This window comes from Mangifera indica, chromosome 6, assembly GCF_011075055.1.
Source record: "Mangifera indica cultivar Alphonso chromosome 6, CATAS_Mindica_2.1, whole genome shotgun sequence".
NCBI classification, from domain to species: Eukaryota; Viridiplantae; Streptophyta; class Magnoliopsida; order Sapindales; family Anacardiaceae; genus Mangifera; species Mangifera indica.
The window spans coordinates 3,828,871-3,844,899 of NC_058142.1; the positions used below are offsets into that span (position 1 = coordinate 3,828,871).

The 16,029-nt window shown below is 31.7% G+C and overlaps 2 protein-coding genes across 4 annotated transcripts; both read right to left on the minus strand.

Moving 5' to 3' along the window:
* Positions 1 to 263: 263 nt before the first annotated feature.
* Positions 264 to 2,760, minus strand: LOC123218734 (alpha-farnesene synthase-like). 2 transcript variants are annotated; one of them, XM_044640325.1, is made up of 7 exons: positions 2,537 to 2,760; positions 2,161 to 2,425; positions 1,689 to 2,070; positions 1,371 to 1,589; positions 1,123 to 1,267; positions 739 to 984; positions 264 to 661 (listed from the first exon to the last, which is right to left on the minus strand). In XM_044640325.1, the coding sequence occupies exons 1-7, from the start codon at positions 2,693 to 2,695 to the stop codon at positions 374 to 376; spliced, it is 1,704 nt and encodes a 567-aa protein (XP_044496260.1). In that variant the 5' UTR covers positions 2,696 to 2,760; the 3' UTR covers positions 264 to 373. The 2 variants fall into 2 exon arrangements, with proteins under 2 accessions (XP_044496260.1, XP_044496259.1); XM_044640324.1 differs by having other exon boundaries at positions 2,161 to 2,428.
* A 6,865-nt stretch (positions 2,761 to 9,625) lies between these two features.
* Positions 9,626 to 15,966, minus strand: LOC123218652 (hydroxyproline O-galactosyltransferase GALT2-like). Of its 2 annotated transcripts, XM_044640174.1 has the most exons (8): positions 14,448 to 15,966; positions 13,635 to 13,867; positions 12,629 to 12,919; positions 11,543 to 11,671; positions 11,203 to 11,376; positions 10,153 to 10,260; positions 9,831 to 10,069; positions 9,626 to 9,796 (listed from the first exon to the last, which is right to left on the minus strand). In XM_044640174.1, the coding sequence occupies exons 1-7, from the start codon at positions 15,349 to 15,351 to the stop codon at positions 9,863 to 9,865; spliced, it is 2,046 nt and encodes a 681-aa protein (XP_044496109.1). In that variant the 5' UTR covers positions 15,352 to 15,966; the 3' UTR covers positions 9,626 to 9,796; positions 9,831 to 9,862. The 2 variants fall into 2 exon arrangements, with proteins under 2 accessions (XP_044496109.1, XP_044496108.1); XM_044640173.1 differs by having other exon boundaries at positions 9,626 to 10,069.
* Between the last annotated feature and the right edge of the window lie 63 nt (positions 15,967 to 16,029).

Genomic DNA, 16,029 nt, shown 5'->3' on the forward strand with positions numbered 1-16,029 from the left:
GGAAAATTGTTAGTTTTTAAAACTAAGTTAATAAAATTTAATATTATAGGTTAAATGACAATTATATATTTGAAACTAATGAATTTTATTAATTTTAACAATTGATTGATAGGTATTTGAATTTTGGAAACTTAAAAAGTTTAGAGATACACAAGGCCTTGGGTGGGAATAAGTCTTTTGGCCTAATTATATATGAAAGAGTTCATATATGAAATTGTTTATATAAAAATTTGTTCATAAAATATCATTCTTTATGTGATTTATTCAACCATACACATTATTATTTTATGAATACTCGACTAACATAACTTATATTCTCATACATATTAATTGGAAACCTGGAAACCCTTGCTTAAACATGGAACTCATAATTTTATATAGGTTTGATGAGTAAAGAGAGGATTTGATCCTTTGTATCACGGTCCTGAACTCCAAAACCATCTCCATTCTGGTAAAGACAATGCGCCACACGTGCACAGTTTGTGATAATATTCACAAATGGTTTCAGCGAAGATGATTGGGTGAAACAATGTCCATTAATATTTATCCAACATTTATTTATCTTCTCTTTAATATGGCTCCGAGCTTTCTCCTCTGATACATCCAATTCTCTCATATAACACAGGATGGATGAAGCAACATCACCTCTCTCTAGCTCAGCCTGTTACAATTTAATTATAACTTAATTAATCATGTTTACTTTCAGTTAATTTGAGTGAAAGGATTATTTAATTATACCGTTGAAGTGCCTAGATCATTGCATAGTCGAATTACTAGAGATGAATTGTACAGGAGTTCCTGGTTTTTCCTGAGAAAATGTACCATTTCCTTTGTCTCTTTCATTGTTGACAAAAATGAATGGACAGAAAGCAGCGGGCCTGATGAAGAAATCCATGCATTATTCAAATACTCCTGTAGAGATGGAGTATGTCCTTCGTTGCACCACTTTGCTTCTACTAATAATGATTTACAAAAATCAGCCCACTGCGTAACATGAACAGATACCATTTTTATTCATCAATAAATCTAATAACATTGACAGGCTCGGTGGCCAGTGCTATTAAGTGAACATTAATTACTAGAAACTTTCCAAATAACAGGATGAGATTCAAAATTCAATACCGCTTTCTTCAAATGGGGTAAGGCAGAATCGTTCCAGCCTTTCTCCTTCTGAATTTCATAAGCCATTTCGTTGGTAGTGTCATACAGTGCTTGAAAAGACATCTTCATACACTCTGGCAGGTGCTCAATTTCCTTGGAATCCCATCTGAATTGTTTTAGTAATAAATTAGATATTTTTAAAGAAGTAAAGATTTATCTTTGATTTAATGGCCCATTTTGTATTTCCTGACTACAAAAACAATACTAGCCTATCAACAGCATTGGTGAAGTATTGCAGTTCTTGCAATGAACCATAAATATCATAGATATCATCTATCACCAGTATGAAGATAACGACTTTTGTGAGCCATTTTCTAAAAGATCTGAACTCAGTGTCATAAAGAAGGCCCACTGCGCACATGAAGCTTTCAACCAGTCGATCCCTCGAGAAGTTTAGATTTTCAATCAGGCCCAGATTCCTCCACCACCTAATTAATGTCACAAGAGAACAAAACATTACTTTTCATCACCCTTATACATAAAATTTATATATAAAGAAATAGTTTACAGACTTCAGTCTCATGTACCTTGAAACCTCCCTAAGATCATTTTGGAGAGTGGCTTGAACCCTAATAAAGTTAAGTTTTGCCAACTCTAATAAACTTGCGTTCATCATTTGTTTGTTATTCTCATAAGCGTTTATGTGCCTTCTGACTTCAAACCACGGCACTCTTCGATGCAATGGAAGTTCCAAAGCACGGGCTATTTTCTCGGCAAGTTCACTATCCAAATTAGTAGAAAAATGGATATATTTCAGGGTTCCAATTGAGAACACTTTAGCCTTGTCCAAAATGGTTTCACCTTCTAAAGCCAGATGGGAGGCTTCAAAAAGTTCGATCAATCCTTTAGCATCTCTACATTTTGCCGTTGAGAATGAACCCTTTTCATCCATGAAGCCAGTAAAGACATCTGAAATACAAACCAACCAAGCGGTTCTTAGAGATTGAATTTCTAGTGTTTTTTCTCAGTCTAATTTTACAATGTATAAGAAATTCTTACCTTCTGAAATTTCATAGCCATGCTGCCTGAGGAGCCTAAAGCATAAAGCAGTAGTATAAAGGTCCTCTTCTACACAAGAGTTGTTATTCTGAATAGAAGCTCTGTTATCTAAAGCTTCATGAATTTCCTCCTCAAAAAAAGTGGAGAGGCCGAGTTTCCAGATGTTGTCAATGAATTCTAGCTTTGCTAAAACGTCTATGGATTCACCAAACAAGCGTTTCACCTTCTCTTTCAACGTCTGAGCCCGGAGTTTATATCCCTCTTCCTGCTAAACACATCACACAGTTAACCCCGACGTCGAAAAATTACACATATCTAATTAATTATAAAGTTTACAAAAAAAAAAAAACTATGGGTGCTGGGATACAAATCAGACCTCATATTTGGGATCAAGAGACTGTATAAAATCATATTTCCAAATGCTTGGTTTATAACTGGAAGAATTATTTCTGGGCTGTATAATATCTGAGGCTTCTGGCTTCAGCTGGCAATACAGATTTGGTTGTTGAGAATGACAATGTTTCGTTTGTTCCATGAAGATTGTTCAAGAAAGTAATATGGGAATAGGAAAGCTAACAAGTGATGGATAGCTGCTGGTCGTTAGATGATTTGCATGCTTCACTAAGTTACATATATATAGGCAATTGTACCAGTTTCGTAAAATTTATTTGCAGTTAGGAATGAACTTTTGACTTGTAAAGTACAGTGGCATGAAACACGAAGGGATGATTTTCACAATATTGACTCAATTAGAATTTGGAAAAATCATTTTCTGCAAGATATCGAATTTATAAAAAAAACAAAAATCAAATAATGGATTAGATTCTTGTGGCCGCCAAATACTTAAAGTCTATATAAAAGACTAAGTATTTGTAATTCAATTAATCAATTATCATTAAAAATTTATATTTGAAATTTTTTAAAAATTGTTTTACAAAGATTTTTTCAATTCTTGTTATCTTTTTCGTCAGTTAAAAGGCATCAACCTTTTTCGTTTTTGTGAAATTTCTTATTTTTGTGAATAATATTACAACCTCGTCCATACTTGTTGTACCTCATGCTGGCATTCATAAACTAAATATACATAGAGACTATCTTCTCCTCAGTGTTCCTTCAATAATATTGTGAGGACAGAAGATGTTGCGGACCCATTAGGCTTACGTATTCAAATTCTTTGGCTGACGCCTTCTTCTCTCCACTGGGGACGTGTCTTGAAAGCTGTGCCACTCAGATTATCTTTTAAGCATGGGCAAAATTAAATTGTCTTTACAATGGAAATATCATGTCCTCGATCATAAAATTATGTAGCTTCCGCATGAACCTTTACATTATAATACGTCACATCAAATAAAAAACTTTGAAATATAAATTTATGATAAATAATGTTGAATTATTGAGTTTTTTTTTTTTTTAAATATTGAAAGAATGATTTTTCTTCAGGGATTTTTTTTTTTCGAACCTGTTTGAGGTGTTTATTTTTTTAAGTATTTTGTTTCCTTATCTTTCAACCTTTTATATTCTGTTCGATTGTATTAGCCAAATTCATAAACACATTGAAAACATAAAATTATTTATTATTATCTTCAATATTTATTATAATAAAATAATATTATGTTCTTAAAACTTCATTGAAAATATTTTCACACCTCATATTAGTCTCAACCCAAACCCAAGTTTGGTATACTCTCAAACTTATATTAACCAAATTTTAAAAACTTAAATATTTATTTTTTTATTAAAATTAAGAATAAAATTATTGTTTAATAATAAAAATTAAAATTTTATCTTAATTTTTTAATTTAAAAAATTAATAATTTTTTCTAAAATTTAAAAAATTTATTTTTTTCTTAAGTTTTTTTAAACCTTTCTTTAATAACCAGGATTTGACCGGCCAATTTTGTCTTCTCCATCTATGCATTGATCGACTCTTCCACATTCCGAGGGAACAATCACTTTAGAGACCCACGTGATAAATGAGAAAAACAGAATCTATAAAAAGACAGGGTCCACCCAAAAAGCCAATCAGCAGAGAATTCAGCTACGTAATTTGTGTTAGTGAATACCAAGATAATATTTTGGCATTAATGAACGGAGGGTCTTCACAGGCTGCCATAACTGACCTTTCACAGTAGAATAATTTTTTCTTTTAATAATTTGAGAGTTACTTTTTCTTATTTAATTAAGTTTGGATTAATTACACTAATCAGATAAAAAGAGGAGAAAAGATAATTTTTTTATCTAAATTTTACTCAAAATACAAAATCATATTTATAATAAATAAAAAATTTTAATATTTACTCATAAGTTAATTATCATCCAAATTTTTAATTAAAAGTAAGGATAAAATTATCATTTTATCTATATTCTCTAAAATCTTGAAACTTATATCATTTCTCCTTTCTAAATTTTAAAAACTAATGCCTCAATACATTTTTAAAATTTAAAAAGTTTAGATTTCACCTCTAAGGTTTATTTTCTTCTCCAACCACCATTATTTCGATCGACGATCCGCACCTTTTAGCCATCTTCCAGATCTAACTATGAAAGACAATGAAACGTTGTCCTTCATCGAGTCTTCCTAATTTAAATGATGTTTCGTTGTCCTGAAGGGTCAACCTTCGTCAGAGAAAACCTTTGTTTCTTTCAATCATCAACCTGTTCCCTAAACCACCAAAGATGAAACCTAGAAATGAGAGAAAAGTGAATTTTTTAAAGTTTAATTATAAAGGATAAATGTGAGTTTTCTAAACTAAGGGAGAGAAATGATATAATTTTTTTTTTGTTTTAAGATTTATAGATAAAATATTGATTTTATTTTTGCTTCTAATTAAAAATTTGAATAACAGTTAACTTAAATTTTTTATTTATCATAAATATGATTTTGAATTTAGACTAAAACTTAGATAAAAAATTATCTTTTTTCCTATTTTTATGTAATTAATGTAATTAATTCAATCTTAATTAACTCTCAAATTATTAAACAACATGTGAAGATAATGCCAAAATATTGGAGTGGGGCTACGTATCTTGATATTTACTAACACAAATTACGTAGCTGAATTCTCTGCTTGTCTTTTTATAGATTCTGCTTTTCTCATTTATCACGTAGGTCTCTAAAGTGATTGTTTTGTCTCCTCGGAATGTGTGATGGCTGGTTTATGAGGTAATTTCCTTTTTTGACTCATACGTCCTGGTTAACATCATATTAATAATATTAAGATTTTCGTATCATACTGAAAATATTAAGTTTTTTATCATAATAATCAAATTATATATCATATTATATATTAAAAATTTAATTTTTATATTATATATTATATAGAGTATTTTATTATATAATACAATTTTTAAAAAATAAAATAAAAAATATTATAAACATTCTCAAAATTTAAAATTTGTTTATTTATATTAATAGCACATTATTATTTTTTTTTTAAATATATCATATTATATAATACAAACCAAATAATATAATATATTAATTGTATTATTTTAATTTAATATATCTTATAATATATATATCATTTTTTTTATATTGTATCATATATATATATATATATATATATATATATATATATATATATATATATATATATATATATATATATATATCTTATATCATAAGATAGAAATATTAATGATTTTCATATTTTCATATCTTATCTTATTTATACTTATCGTAAGATACAACCTCATTTGTACTTGTCTTGTTTTTTTCATTTTTGTGAATAATATTACAACTTCGTGTGCACTTGTCCTGCCTCATGCTGGCATTCATAAACTAAATATATATGGAGATTATTTGCTCATCACTGTTCCATTAAAAAAATTGCGAGGACAGAATATGTTGCAGACCTGAATCACAATATTACAAACAGAAATCGTTAATTGACAGTGGACAGAATAGGTTTACGTCTTATAATATATATCATTTCTTTCGAAGCTGTATGTATTTTTTTTTTTTTAAGTATTTTGTTTCTTGATCTTTCCACCTTTTATATTCTGTTCGATTGTATTAGCCAAATTCATAAACACATTGAAAATATTAAACTATCTATTATTATTTTTAATATTTATTATAATGAAATAATGTTATGTTCTTAAAACTTTATTAAAAATATTTTCACACCTTATATTAAAAATCAACTACTACTAATAGTTGAATCTTCTCTTATCATGATGGTTCTAATGTAATTCATGGTAATCAAATTGTATATTATATCGTATATCAAAAATCTAATTTTTTATATTGTATAAAACAATTTTAAAATAATAAAAATTATAATTGACATGTTATTATTTTGAAAAATATCACAAATACCTTTGAAAATTTAAAATTTTTTATACACATTATTATTTTCTCTAAAAAAGTATATCATTTTATATCGATAAAATATATCGTCTCATACGATACATCTATTATATCGTATTAATTTGATATAACTTATAATACATTTCATCTTACTCTTATATCGTATTATATCATAACATACAAATGACTATGATATAATCATATCAAGAATATATTTAAACATGGTTAGATTCAAACAAATATTATGTTCCCGTCATTTTCTTTCGTATTGTCAGCATTCAATTAAAAAAATAAAACAAATTCTTAAAAAAAACATTAATCTGGTTGAAAAGCAATTCTTATTTTAGTTAAACTCAGTAAGATAAAGACTCTCTATCAAACAAAATAAACATGTAAACGTGGTTATAACCTATTGACAAATTTGGCAAGCCGCCTCCTCTAAACCACACGTGAAAGTTTTCTTAGAAATTAATGTTTCCTTATCACGTCATCTATATACTTTGGAACTTGAAAATTTTCTTTATAAACCAACGTGAGTGTAGTGGGTATGTTCTATGAATCTCTTGAGTTGTCACGTCAGTTTTGCCCAAATTCTACTTGTAAATTTTTCTTTTGTCTTATAAATGAATGAGGAGACACGAGGGCCACTTTCTATTTTGTCAATTTGCTGTTGTAAGTTCTCCCACTTGACAGGATTGAATTTTCAAGGACAGAGTTAAGGATGTCCAGATTCAATGCTATACTCTGATAAATGGACTCATATTAGCACTTTTTAATATAAAAAAATTAAAGTGTGGAATACTCCAATTGTGAGTTACTAAACTAGTTTCTCCGAATTTTATGGACTCGATAGGCGAGCTCTATTCTGAAAAGATGATTGGACTCAAAGGTTTCTAACATAAAACAATCTTTCAATTGTCTTACAAATGAGTTAGGATACATTTGGACCACTTGATTTATTTGTCCTCTTCGACTGGGTTTGCTTTTTATATTTGAGTTGAATTTTAACTGTTCTATGTGTTTCACACTTCTTCACTCACAAAATAATATCTATCATATATTATATATTTTAAAATTTATTTAGTATATTCTCAGGATATATACAAAAGATACTTTTAAAGTTTTATTGATTGATTTATTGGTGGTAGGTAGACTTTGATTTAAAAAAATTCATCTATATGAACTTATTATAAAGTTTCGTCACAAAACATCAATTAAAAGTGAAATATTTTCTCTTAGTTGGGTTCGCATCAAAGTCATTTTAAGAAACCTTTGAAACTTGTTTTAGGCAAATTTATCCAAGATGTAATTGTTCAAGATATTAAACCTCAACTACCACCATTGTTGAAATAATGATCGGCAATGATATTAATGGTACATGCATAATTGATTCTGAAGCTACTTATCATGATATTTGATTTTTGACAAGTCTTGTGCATCCCTTAAGCTATCTTCATAAGAAATTGTAACACAACACATCTCAACTATTAAGGAAGGATCCTTACACAATTAATCAGGAAATAGAGGACATAAATTTGAATGGTATGTGTCTGAGTTACCCAGAAAATAATTTTCACATTGTCACAATAAAAGTATTGTTAAACTCATATATAAATCTAAAATTTTTTATAAAGATAAATATTTGATGAGTAATTATGTGCTTTATCACTATTTGTTATAATCAAATCAATTGATTATAAAGCAAGTAACTATGGTTGTTGTGTCAAAGACATAGTTAACCCAAGGTGGAAAACTGTTATGAGGTTTTTTTTTTTTTAAATCTCACCAGTGAATACATATATAGATATATCTCTACTAAATATTATTCAAATTACTCATCTTCAAATGAACAAGAAAAAATGTTAACAAGTTTGACTTGCTCGTATTTACCCTTCAAAATCTTTTGAGCCCTCTCTTCAATTAGGGTGGCAGATATTCAAACTCTAATCTTGTCTTTAAAATTTTGAACACCCTATCAATTTTATTAACCCTTCTTAATTTTTGTAAAAAATTTATTTGCTCGAAGGAAATGGCGAAAGCTACAGCAGTAACTTTGTTTTAGGTAGTCAAATAGATTCAGATGTACGAAGCTAGTTTATTTAGGCTTATTAGATGGAGAAGTACATAGTCAAACATCAATATTCCTATGAATCATCAAATCAATAACACGTTGCGTGGCCAATCCAACAACAATAACAAGGTCACGATAATCACGGACGCATGAGTAGTTGGCTATCTGTCATTACCATCCACAAGGAATTACGATTCAAGTTGGTACATGACTGAAGTGAAACTGATAGCGATGGCCTTCGGAAGGACAGTACCCCTAGAAAAAGAAGAAAAAATTTTCTGCAAAATCAACATCATTAAAATAGCCACCAGCCAAGGGATAGCTTGGGTTTCCAAAGGCATGGAATCCCCAATTTTAAACCTCCAAATAGTAGTTGGGGGTAATAAATGAAGAGATTTCATATTTAAAAATATATGAATTCAAATCTTTTGTAACGATATATTAAGATTAAATTTTTAATTTATTTGACTCGATAGTTATAAAGTCAATTACTAGATTTAAAGTTTAATCTACTCAGTTTGATTAATTCAGTTTTGAAAGGGCAATTAAACTTGGATATGGTTTTTCGTTATAAAAAAAAAAAAAGAGGACTTAGTTTCTATATTCATTGACATCATTCTAAGATCAAACCTTTAACTTTATCCGTTATAGTAGTTGTAAGACTGGTAACTAGATATAGAGTTTACTTGCTCAATGTAATTGATTCGATCCCAAAAAAACAATTCTTTTATCTATTCGGTGTGATTGATTTAATTCTGAAAAAATAGTCTAAATCAAATAGGTTATCCAAAAAAATAAGAAAAAATTCATTAACACATCAAGGAATGAGACTAAATTAAGACATTGATGAGGAAGAAAACGAAAGTACACAGACAGAATCAACATTATTAGACCTCTTTTGGGCTTTTTAGCTTCTCGATGGATCCAGATTAAACGTTTGCGTTCACCGTTAACTAATATTTAGTCCTTCATACCTAGCCCAGCCCATCTTATTACTCGGACTGGTTAGGCCTATGCGTGGTTTGACCCTTTTGCTCTCGTGAACATTAACCCTCATCAATTCAACCAAGATAGCCAGCAAAAACAAAATAATATTTGATATTTGATATTTCATCCACCAAAATTTGATATTTCCAAGAGTGAGAAGCAATCGCATATACAATATACTTCCTCAATCTAAAGAATACTACTATTAGTGGCAAGAATGTGTATCAGTATCCCCCAAAACACCCATTTCCAGATCCTATCTTTTGATTCATCAAACGGGAAAATTTAGGTACCTTATAGCTACAATGACTAAAGCAATAAAAGTTGCCTTGTCATCTTAAGTTGCAGCATTGTGCCCGACCTCGCATGAGCTTGTCCCAGAGACAGATCATCTGCCTCGGTGATTGGTAATGAGCAGTGTAATAACCTTCCATGCATCCGTATTGACAAAACTTCCAGCTGTGTGAGTATTGAACAGGATTCGTACTGTTAAATTGTTCAACCCACATTCCCATACTGACATCTTCCATCTTAAACAGCTGCACCAAAAACAAGCACTGCTTTATCAAAACACAGCCAAATGAATGGATTTAGATAATAAAAACATTCGATTGTTACCAACCCTTAGGCTCTGATTGCCATGTTTGGAGGCAATAAACTTGGCAATGTCACTGGAAATAACGTATCCAGGCCCATTAGCATAGGGAGGGTATACTTCTTCTGGCCACTCCTGTAATATTATTACACAACAATCTTTGAGATAAGGATGCGCATAGAGATAATATAACAAACACGATCATGACAGAAAAATCTTCTTTAGGCTTTATGCACCCAACAAAGATGGCCAAAAAATAACCATCACAAAAACAATATTGGACAAAACTTTGTAACAAAATTAATTTTCATGACTCATATATTATCCTTGGCAGCCCAATGCATCAAAACTTACAGGGCTCTGATGAAAGAAACCAAAAATAAACAGACAAGTTATGACAGTCTGAAACTCATCTCATCTATTTAAGTATGAATTATTTATATTGAAGACATTGACCAGAACCATGATAAGAAATGGAAAAGGAGCTCCTCTAAGCTTCTGCCTAAATCCATTTGTTTTCATGAATTGTTTGGAAACCAGTTAATGGTTGAAATGGCATAGGGAAAGTAGCATCAGTGAAGCAATGAAAGGAAGGATTCAAGTGATTCAGAATGTGTACTCTTAGTATACACTTTTTATGATGAAGACAACAACAAATCCAAAAAGCAACTGCTTCAAGTAAGGCTTGAGCCTTGAAGTGTAATTAATGCTACTTATCTCAAGTATTATACTTACAAAAACCATCTCTAGCAGATCTTTTACAAGGTTACAGATGCCAAAAACACTACAGTGTAGTTAGTATCAAACTTCAAAAGCTTAAACTTGCACTTTTGCATAATCAGTTTCAACATAACCTTGCACAATTTTTAAATATATATGGTGAGGTAGTATTAGTGCTTTATGATCCTAGACCCAGAGGACACAACTGTTAATATTTATGCACTGTTGCATGAATGTTTCATAATTATTGTCATCCACCGAGAAGGAAGACAAAGACATTGTATGATAAAGGACCAATCAAATAATGAATTAAAACACGTAAAGTCAATTCACAACAAAGGATGCAGACTTGTATACCTCGTAAGTGACTGCCCATTTCCCATTTCGCAAGGGACGATGTAAGAGGTTGAGATTACCCATATAAAGGGACCTCTTCTGAGAGATGCCATCAATTTCTTTCAAGACAGTGTCCACCCTAACAAATGTGTCATCATCACATTTCATGACGTATGCAGCTGTGACATTCTGAATCTGCATGGGAAAGTCATGCAACTCAACGATTAGAACTCAAACTCAGCACAGAGCAGAACAAGATAATCCAAAGCAAAAAATATATATATTAACGAAAAGAGTATACAAGAAAAACACCTAAAAGAGGTGCGGTTAATGAAGACTAAACATTAAAAAGTTTACTCACCGCAAACTCACAAATGGCAATGGTTTTAAGAACAACAAGTTCATATCGATCCATAAAAGGCAATATGATAATGTCACCAAAGTATGCAGCTTCCTTCTTCAGCAAGGCATTCACCTCCTTTCTTGGATTCTACAAGTTGCTTTCATGAGTTAATGGAAACAATGTTTAACACAAATGCATGTTAGTACAAATGTCATTGTTCTCTTTTTCCTTTTCATTTTTTAAAATAAGAAACTATAAATTTAGGATTAAATGTGTAAAAGAGAGATAATTGTGGTTAATCCAACTATGACAAAAGTAATAAATTTTGTTAACATTGGAACCTATTTTTTCTCCCCAAAATGACAGATTGCTTTCACTTTAGGGTGATATGATGGCAAGGAGAATTGGAAGTTAAGGACTTGAAGGATGAGAGAGAAGTACAGATAGCCATGCAACCTGAATCATGGTCTCTATCCAGAAGACAAAAATTGATACTGTAATTAGAACCTGATGCACCTTATATAGTTATGTTTGAAATGATCATCACTCAGGTGATGTTACTAATTTAATCTCAATGAAAGAATTGGGAAAAAAAAAAACTTGATTCTTCTAATTTAACATCAGCATAGATGTTTTACTGATTTAAGATTGGAAGGCAAATCCTACCTAACATTTAAATCATACAGTTTGGCCAAAAAATCACTTGTTTTTTCACCTAAAAAATGAGGTTGGGCAACAATAGCAATTGATACACTAGTTTTCAAAATGGATTTAGCTTATGTACTATTACCAGAAAGCACTTTATGCACTCTAGACATCACAGTGTTGTCATGCATGCACTTTTTTACAATGGATTAGTGATAGATCTAGCAGAAATCAAGTTACACTACTACCTTATGGTATATTTCTAAATCAGTGTATAGATATCAATATCTCCATCTCCATGAACAACTCTTTGCAATCAGAATCAAGAAATCACCATTAACAATGATACATGATAGTTTCAAACTCAATAGTCAATTTAGACATTACATCATTTATCCTGGCATTCATCAACTTTGGAAATCTAACCATGTTTGATACTTAAGACAAAGAAATTCATACCAGTGCAACGAAGAAACGGGCAGCTACATTTGAATGTTTGATCACTGAAGATTGCATCCAAGTTTTCCTAATTGCCATGCGTTCTGCAAAGTGATTAGTAGCAGACAGAACTCCGATAAAGAGATAAATAGGTCTTCTAGATAAAGGATTTGCTTTCCACTTTGGTGACATTTCCAGAACTCTTTGAAGTGAGAAACTTGGATGCGAGGCTGGAAGATTGGTTGCATAAACTGAATGAACATCCAAATCTCCTTTAACTGCTAGACCTGTTGCATCTTCAAGTGTAAATCCCTGAAGGAAGAGTAGAAAGTAAGATCAGAAAAGGTGATTCCAGCTCAACCAAATGGGTAAAAATTAAAAAATCACATATCACTTTTATATAAGATACAGATTAAAATATTCATATATAAAAAGATTCATAATAAGGTGATGGAGCTGTCCACAAATAGACTATACAAAAATAGGTCAAAGGACACAAAAACAAGGGACTAATAAGACGATTAAAAGGGCACCAAGGTCAACAAATATATTGAAAAATGTCTATAATGAGATTCCTATCTCCCAACTATGATGACTAAAAAAAACCACATTTCAGAATTCAGAAGATAATGAAGCTCATACAATTTTCAGATGTTAAACTGAACAAAAGATGTGACCATATGAGGTGGTGACCATGAGAAGACACCCCAACAAAAAAAAAAAAACACCAAATTTTACCAGCAGAAGCACAAAGGGTGGTATAGAAATTATCAGCAGCAAAAAAAATTAAGGATAATGATGATAGCCTATGCAAAAAGCACATACTATCTGATAACTAAAAAAACTACCATAATAAAACAAAGCATAAAAGAGAAAGCCCTAAAAGAAAGAAAAAACTATTTATCCATTCATAGACAGAGGTTTAAGAACTGGAAAAGTAGATATCCGATTGAATGACATCAATTATACCCATTAAAAGAACTAAAATGGGCTTTGCATCACTTCTTTCTCATCATCAGCAACATACCGTTCGATAAGGGAATGAAGTCACATGCCGTCCTGCAACACTAATATGGAAGCCATCAACACCAGCTCGCACTGTCAGGATAAAGAGTCGACCCTCAGAAAAAGGAAATGGCCACGTAACTTCCGGTTTCTGCTCACGCCCTATAAATCGCTTGAACCAAGAGGCTGTTCTGGAGTCTTTTGAGTCTACAATATCATTCCGCATCCACTTTTCACACCTTACATGTCCATCAACTGACAAATACATGCATTGAGAAATTGTCACACTCAAATTGGAATTAAGGGAACTCCAACAAGAAAAAGGAAAGACATAACACAAGTTAAGCTGCATCATAAACAACTATATAGTTTCTAAAGAGCATACAGAAGTGCACACACTTCCCACAATAAAAGCACACAGCATTATTCAGCAAGAATCACCTTGACATTAACATCAAACCAAAATATGAAAATATGAATGAATAAGAGGGTGAGCTTGCTGTCAATCATAAAAATGCATAGCTAACTCGACAACTCCAAAAGCCACCCCTCTTATATATTCAGGCAATCATGTCCCTCCTCTTGTTTAATAGAAATTCATATGAAGATAATTCTTCTAACATCGTTATCATTTTAGACCAAACACAAAGTCAGCAATAATTTTCCTATATTAAACTGCATATATTTATTTATTTTCGTTAGATCACTGCACTCTCAATCACATATATTCTCATGAACTTTTACACCTATGATAGAATTGGTGAAGGTTGCAAAGGAACCAAAAGGGATTTGAAAAACACAAGAAGGAAGCTATTTAGAGCATGATAACTCTTACCAAGCATGTCATCATCTTTCCTGGACAGTAAACCATCGCATCTCTGAGCTGCCCCCCACTGCATCCTATAACATGTATTGTGCTCAATGACAGGCCGATGGCTCCAATCTCCTTTCAGTCGAGGATTCAAATGTAGAATCTTTGGTGGATCCTCCCCATCAACTGACTTCAATCCTTGCAATTCAAACATGAATTGAGAAACCTTAACCATCCCATCACCCTTCCCCCTCCTTGTAAGCTTGGGCACAAACTCTTGATGAGCATAGTGAGGTGTTCCCACCACTGTAATAGAAGATCCAGCAGCAAGTCCACAAGGAAGAAACATTAACCTATCCCCACTTGCCAACTCTTCTCCACTCATAGATATCCAGGAAGGACAAGACCCAGGCTTTCCCTCATAAACATCACTCTTAACAATCTCCTTCACATCAACCTTATCCACTTCTTCCCAAGCCTTCAGTCCTATTGTCCATGCCTCATCTGCCATTCTCTCAAGTACTGACAGCTCACTAGTCCTATTCTTTCGCTTCATAATCTCACCTGTTATTCGACCATATTGGAACTGAAGTGGCTTTATAGGTTTTGACCCACTTTTTCCCTTCTCCAAAAGCACTTCCCTTGGCACCAAGGGCGCCTCTTGATTTTCATTATCTTCTAGTTTCTGGTGAAATGCATCTTTATAAAAAGAACTAAAAAAAGGTTTACTCAAATCTGAATCCTCATTATCCTCCATATTTCCATTCAAACCACCATAATTATCATCTCCACTCAACATTGCTGCAATCTCCAAAAAATGTGGGAATTTGAAAGCTATAAAAACTAAGTATAATATGCCTATACCCAACAACAAATGTGACAATCTAAACCTCCTTACGCTACTGGCCTCACTTTTAATTCTCTTCATCTTGCAAAATCCAACAACAAAACAACACAATATACTTTACAAGAACCAAAATTCTCTCAAATACATTCCTCAACCACAAAAACTACACAAAAAGCAAAAAAAAAAAAAAAAAAACCCTCAAAACAAAGCAAGATCAAATGTACCCAATTCTTCAGAACAAAACCATTTGCGGTACATCAATGCAGATCAGTGAACCATAAGGAACTGAGTATAATCGCATAATGAAAAAAAGGCTCAAACCTTGAGTTAGTGGTCAACCGAAACCGCCACGGGTAAAACCCATTAAAATCTTCGACACAAAACCCCAAATTGATTACCATTTCACAAGCATTCTTCCGAAACTTATCAGAAAAACAAAACAAACCGCAACATAGAAACGAAGAGCAGTTGAATTTGAGCACAAACCGAATTGAGTTGAGCAGATCATGAAGCAGATTTTGATATGTGGTAGGTGTAGGTGGGTGAAGATACGGAGAAGCAGTTAAAACAAAAATCCGTGTAAATCGTCAATTCGCAAGTTAAAGCAACAAGCAAGTGGAAGAATTATCATAACCTAAACATGTAGGGATTGCTCTAAAAACAAAAACAAATTCTGGCGATATTTATGGGAATTGGAAAAAAAAAGATATTATATTTAATGACCCTTTGATGATAACATACGGGTAAAAAGATGGACTT

Bases quoted from the DNA above. Each gene is read 5' to 3' on its own strand.
- LOC123218734 (XM_044640324.1), bottom strand. From the start codon at position 2,695: ATGGAACAAACGAAACATTGTCATTCTCAACAACCAAATCTGTATTGC. The intron at 1,590-1,688 runs GTACATGAGACT...GACATTAATTAG, and splicing joins GATCTTAGGGAGGTTTCAAG to GTGGTGGAGGAATCTGGGCC. The intron at 985-1,122 runs GTATTGAATTTT...CATGTTACGCAG, and splicing joins TACCCCATTTGAAGAAAGCG to TGGGCTGATTTTTGTAAATC.
- LOC123218652 (XM_044640174.1), bottom strand. From the start codon at position 15,351: ATGAAGAGAATTAAAAGTGAGGCCAGTAGCGTAAGGAGGTTTAGATTG. The intron at 10,261-11,202 runs GTATACAAGTCT...ATAATATTACAG, and splicing joins AATGGGCAGTCACTTACGAG to GAGTGGCCAGAAGAAGTATA. The intron at 10,070-10,152 runs GTTGGTAACAAT...TTTTTGGTGCAG, and splicing joins ATGGCAATCAGAGCCTAAGG to CTGTTTAAGATGGAAGATGT.